At 31.5% G+C, this 5,197-nt stretch overlaps 1 protein-coding gene across 3 annotated transcripts; it reads left to right on the top strand.

Annotated features, from left to right (window-relative positions):
* Positions 1-30: 30 nt before the first annotated feature.
* On the top strand, positions 31-4,389 carry LOC105429122 (transducin beta like ebi). Of its 3 annotated transcripts, none has more exons than XM_089084429.1 (6): positions 31-294; positions 822-1,109; positions 2,086-2,435; positions 2,508-2,852; positions 2,943-3,311; positions 3,389-4,389. In XM_089084429.1, exons 1-6 carry the CDS (start codon positions 225-227, stop codon positions 3,518-3,520), a joined length of 1,554 nt encoding a protein of 517 aa, XP_088940555.1. In that variant the 5' UTR covers positions 31-224; the 3' UTR covers positions 3,521-4,389. The 3 variants fall into 3 exon arrangements, with proteins under 3 accessions (XP_088940555.1, XP_088940556.1, XP_088940557.1); XM_089084430.1 differs by lacking the exon at positions 31-294 and adding an exon at positions 307-639; XM_089084431.1 differs by lacking the exon at positions 31-294 and adding an exon at positions 307-601.
* The last annotated feature ends 808 nt before the right edge of the window (positions 4,390-5,197 follow it).

Here is a 5,197-nt window from a genome sequence, read left to right on the forward strand (position 1 = left end):
GAATGCACCTGTATCTCTGAATTTCTTCCCTTAACCCCCCTAATCTCCTCGACAGCGACGCGAAGCGGGTTCGGTTTCGACGCGGCAAAATAGTGAAGAGCGGCAAGCGCAGGCGGCGAGTTTATTTTCACGAGAAAGTTTGGTACTCGGGAGACCGCACCTAGCGTTGTGCGTCCAGTTTCTATCACGATCTCCATTGTAAATATGCTGTGCTAGTAACGTGAATGTCAGACACAATGAGTTTTTCCAGTGATGAGGTCAATTTCCTGGTCTATCGATATCTACAGGAATCCGGTATGCCAACTTTGCTTATAACCTAACAATTCATCTCGAGAATGCCGCTTTGTCTTCTTTTTCTTTTTCGATTTGGAGTTGACACCAGGTTCCTAAATCAAAAGCCTGGATAAGTAGGATTAAGTAGAAAAAAAATGGAGTTAATGAGGAAATAAGAGAAGTTTCTATAAACGAACGAAGGAGAAGCATCAACCGCTTTTGTACCTATTGTATTTGTGTGGCGAGAACTCGTGTTATTTCAATGCGTTTTACAATTGAATAATTGATATCCGTCAAGTATATTTGATAAGCTGCAAGAAAATTAGTGGTGAGAAGGGACGAATTGGAATTCGGATGATGCGAAATGTAATTCAGTGAAATTGTTAACTTGAATAATTTGTGAAATTATTTATGATTATACTTAATAGACTTAGATTTCTATTGCATCCAATTTTGGATTTAGCACCATTCGAGTGTAACAATTTGTATGAGTTTATTGATAGTTTATAGATATTGATCTTATTGTTGGCATTTTTTGTCTCTTGCAGGTTTCCAACATTCTGCTTATACATTTGGAATAGAGTCACATATATCGCAAAGTAATATCAATGGAGCACTTGTACCACCGGCAGCACTCTTATCTATTATACAGAAAGGATTACAGTATACAGAAGCAGAGATAATGATAGGTGAAGATGGTACTGAACATAGAATGGTAGAGTCTTTATCTCTGATTGATGCTGTTATGCCTGATATTGTGGCTACACGGCAAAATCAAATTAATCAGCAGAAACAACAAGTGAAGACTGAAGGTCAAGATACCAATGGTGAAGAAGGTAAGTTATCATTAGTAAAGTATTAGTAGGAGATAGACTATAATTGTATTAATTATAATATACAGTGCTCCTTATTTCTGGAGGTTATATATCCAACAACTGAAACAAATATGGAACTTATAGGTTAATGTAATTGTGTATATATAAGGATAATTTAAATTCATAAATATTTACAAATAAAGAAACATGCTCAGATATGTCAATCATGAATAACAAATTTGTGAATTAGGAGTATTGACATATAGTTAGTAAATACTAAATATATTTATTATATTATAATTTGAGAAAAGATTTAATAGATTAATAAATGGACAACAACCAACATATAATTAAAAATAAAAAATATATTTGTCAAAAATTAAAAACGTGTTAAGTTTAAATTTTATTATGTCATCTTCAATCGTTATATAAAATCATATAAATGTTAAAACAATATAATGAATATTTATTGGCCCTAAATCTTTTCTCAAGTTCTTACTACAAGTACGAGCTGTGTGTGTGTGTGTGTGTGTGTGTGTGTGTGTGTGTGTGTGTGTGTGTGTGTGTGTATGTGTATGTAAATGATATTAGTATAAGTTGAAAAAATGAAGAAATATACTAATAATCAGAATTAAGGAGAAAATAATACCTGATACACCCTGGTTTGAAAAAAATTAAAAATTTTTCAGACCTCCATAAAATTCAGGTAGATCAAAATAGGACGGCCATAGATTACGGTCACTTTGTGAGCTATATTGTAACTTCTGTCAGACATAACAATACAAAATATGTCTTCTATAAAAATGTATTTTCTATAAGAAGCATATTTTTATTAATGAATGCAGACAAAAGATACAAGCTCATTATCAATGTGTCCGTCAATTAGGTGGCAAACAATTTAAATTAATTAAATTAATTAAATAAATAAAAATCCCAAAATCAATTATAAAAAATTCTCCAGAATAATCTAATAAATATTTGCTTCTTTCCTTATTAGTTATCACATCTAACGAGGGTGTAAATAATAATGATCGAGGTGGAGACCGAGGAACGGAAATGGAAGTGGATGAGCCGACAGCAGGTGCAAATGCAGGCTCCAATGCTAGTACAGTTGAGATTCCTGCTAGTAAAGCCACCAAATTACGTGGTCATGAATCAGAAGTGTTTATTTGTGCCTGGAATCCGACGACTGATTTGTTGGCTTCTGGTTCAGGCGATAGTACTGCTCGTATTTGGGACATGTCAGACAACTCGCAAGCACCCAATCAACTAGTCTTGCGACATTGCATCCAAAAAGGCGGCACCGAAGTACCCAGTAATAAAGATGTTACATCGTTAGACTGGAAGGTATAAGACACATTTTTATTTATTGTTGAATATGTTGACCGTATGCTAAACACATATTTTAAATTTTTGCAGTGCGATGGTACATTACTTGCAACAGGAAGTTATGATGGTTATGCGCGAATTTGGACAACAGATGGGCGATTAGCATCTACATTGGGTCAACATAAAGGACCAATTTTTGCCTTAAAATGGAACAAACGTGGCAATTACATTCTAAGTGCTGGCGTTGATAAAACGACGATTATTTGGGACGCTGAAAGCGGACAATGCACGCAACAGTTCAGTTTTCATTGTGCGCCTGCTCTGGATGTAGATTGGCAGACAAATACGTCATTCGCTAGCTGTTCTACAGATCAATGTATACATGTATGCAAACTCAACGTAGATAAACCTATCAAGAGCTTCCAGGGACACACAGTACGTATACAGTCGAAAAAAATTGCTAATTGATTTGATTAAGCGTATTTTCTTTCAATTTCTATTCTTTCTTTTTTTTGCATTTTATAGAATGAAGTTAATGCAATTAAGTGGGATCCGCAAGGAAATCTATTGGCCAGTTGTTCAGACGATATGAGTCTGAAAATCTGGTCTATGAAACAAGACACTTGGGTACACGATTTACAAGCACATAGTAAAGAAATCTACACTATCAAATGGTCGCCGACTGGTCCAGGGACACACAATCCAAATATGAATTTAACATTGGCTAGTGCATCATTTGATTCTACTGTAAGACTGTGGGACGTGGAAAGAGGTGTGTGCATACACACGCTTACAAAACACACTGAGCCAGTATACAGCGTGGCATTTAGCCCGGATGGAAAGTTTCTTGCTAGCGGTAGTTTTGATAAATGCGTTCATATATGGTCTACACAAGTAAGTATCGCAATTTACAATTTTCTTATTTTTGAAATATTGGAATTAAACTGATTGCTTTTTCTTAATTCGAGCAGAGTGGTCAATTGGTACACAGTTATAAAGGTACAGGCGGTATTTTTGAAGTCTGTTGGAATAGTCGTGGTGACAAAGTTGGTGCATCAGCTTCAGATGGCAGCGTATTCGTTCTTGATCTTCGTAAGCTATAATCATAATTGCATCCTAGAATATATTTTTCGATTCGGCAATTTTCTTATGACTCTGAATTATTTATGCAAAGTTTCAATTTTTTATCATACTTTTTCATTTTGTCATTATATCAATTAATTTTTACACAGCACAATTTCCCAAGGATTTTTTAGTTATGCATTTTTTAGACTGCACAGGTACAAAAATAGACGGCAGGATTTTATTCAAAAAATTATCTTGTTTTGAAAATCATGTGAATGCCAAATTTCTTTTAACCTTTAACTGTATTTTTATAAGATTTATAGGTTTTTAACACATTGGAGCATAATAAAATTTTGATTTAAAAAATTTAGTTATTAACATATTTAAACAGAATCCTATAAGTTACTTCTCATATATTCAATAATTTTTAATTATCCTAATTGTTTATAGTAATCATTTAAATCATTCGAAATTTTCTTCGAATATATTTGTAAATCATATTATTCATGCATAAAGCATGATTAAAAATTCTGAGAAATTTATAAATGGTGACTTACAAAAAGTTATTTAATAAAGCGCGCATTTTCTGTTTAAGAAATATTTTTTGTATACTTCTCTTAATATTTCACTTAGAAAAGTACATAAAGAAAAATGTATATTAATAATATTTTTAGTCATGACATAAACACTGTACAGCACATAATTCAACAAACTTTATATTTACAAAGAAATGAATTGCTATCTTTAGTCATTAAGAATGACTGGATATACTATTCCAGTTGTGACTATAACCACAAATCAATTAGAGTTGTAACTGTGATAGTATTAAATATTATGTAAACATCAGCAATGAATAAAAAAAAAGTGAACTTTTTTTTAAAGAAATTATAATTGATCGAAAGAATAATGTTGTATTTATTATTCACCATATTATCATCTTTTTGTCGATGCATAAGAATATAGGAAAAGATATCTATTCTTGATTTATTTTAAATAAGATTGGTTATTATATCATTGTTGATATACATGCAACTCAACACAATTGTTTTATTAGCCACCATCGATTTAATATCGTAATAAATAATAGCAGACAATTTGTATGCCAGAAAATTATATTCTATTTCATATTTTCTAATTATAGTTATATTTGTCCTGATTATACATTTTTCAGATAAATAATTACCTATGACTACAAAATTTATGCAACCTATACATATTCGTATTTAAAAGATTCATTCATCGCTTTTTCAATGACAGATTATATTATGTGAAACTTAATCTGTTTCTTTGACAATGTAAAAATCATTCTAAAAAAGTGTACGTACTCGTTTATACTTTACTCAGAATCCTTTTATAATTGAAGTTATAATGTAATTTATTATTAAAAAATGATGAATGAATATGCAAAATTCTTATATGTATAGATTGTTGAAAAATTTAATAACTACATTCGTCTTGAATTTTGTGAAATCACACTTCGTTTAATAAAACGCTTTGAAGCAATTATAAATGGAAATATTCTTATGTTACAATCACATTGAAATCATATTGAGTAATTATTTTAATAATGCATACACATTTATCGCATTCTTCGCGAAACTTTCAATCTCATGCATTACGTTAGACATTTTATTTTTGCACAATTGATAACCGCTCGTTTTTGTACTTCTGTAAAATGGCGCAGGAATAAATATGTAAAAAAAAACACGAAACAA

The sequence above is a fragment of the Pogonomyrmex barbatus genome, unplaced genomic scaffold (assembly GCF_055798465.1).
Source record: "Pogonomyrmex barbatus isolate J1 unplaced genomic scaffold, ASM5579846v1 scaffold9, whole genome shotgun sequence".
Classification (NCBI taxonomy): Eukaryota; Metazoa; Arthropoda; class Insecta; order Hymenoptera; family Formicidae; genus Pogonomyrmex; species Pogonomyrmex barbatus.

Bases quoted from the DNA above. Each gene is read 5' to 3' on its own strand.
- LOC105429122 (XM_089084429.1), top strand. From the start codon at position 225: ATGTCAGACACAATGAGTTTTTCCAGTGATGAGGTCAATTTCCTGGTC. The intron at 2,436-2,507 runs GTATAAGACACA...AAATTTTTGCAG, and splicing joins TTACATCGTTAGACTGGAAG to TGCGATGGTACATTACTTGC. The intron at 2,853-2,942 runs GTACGTATACAG...TGCATTTTATAG, and splicing joins AGAGCTTCCAGGGACACACA to AATGAAGTTAATGCAATTAA.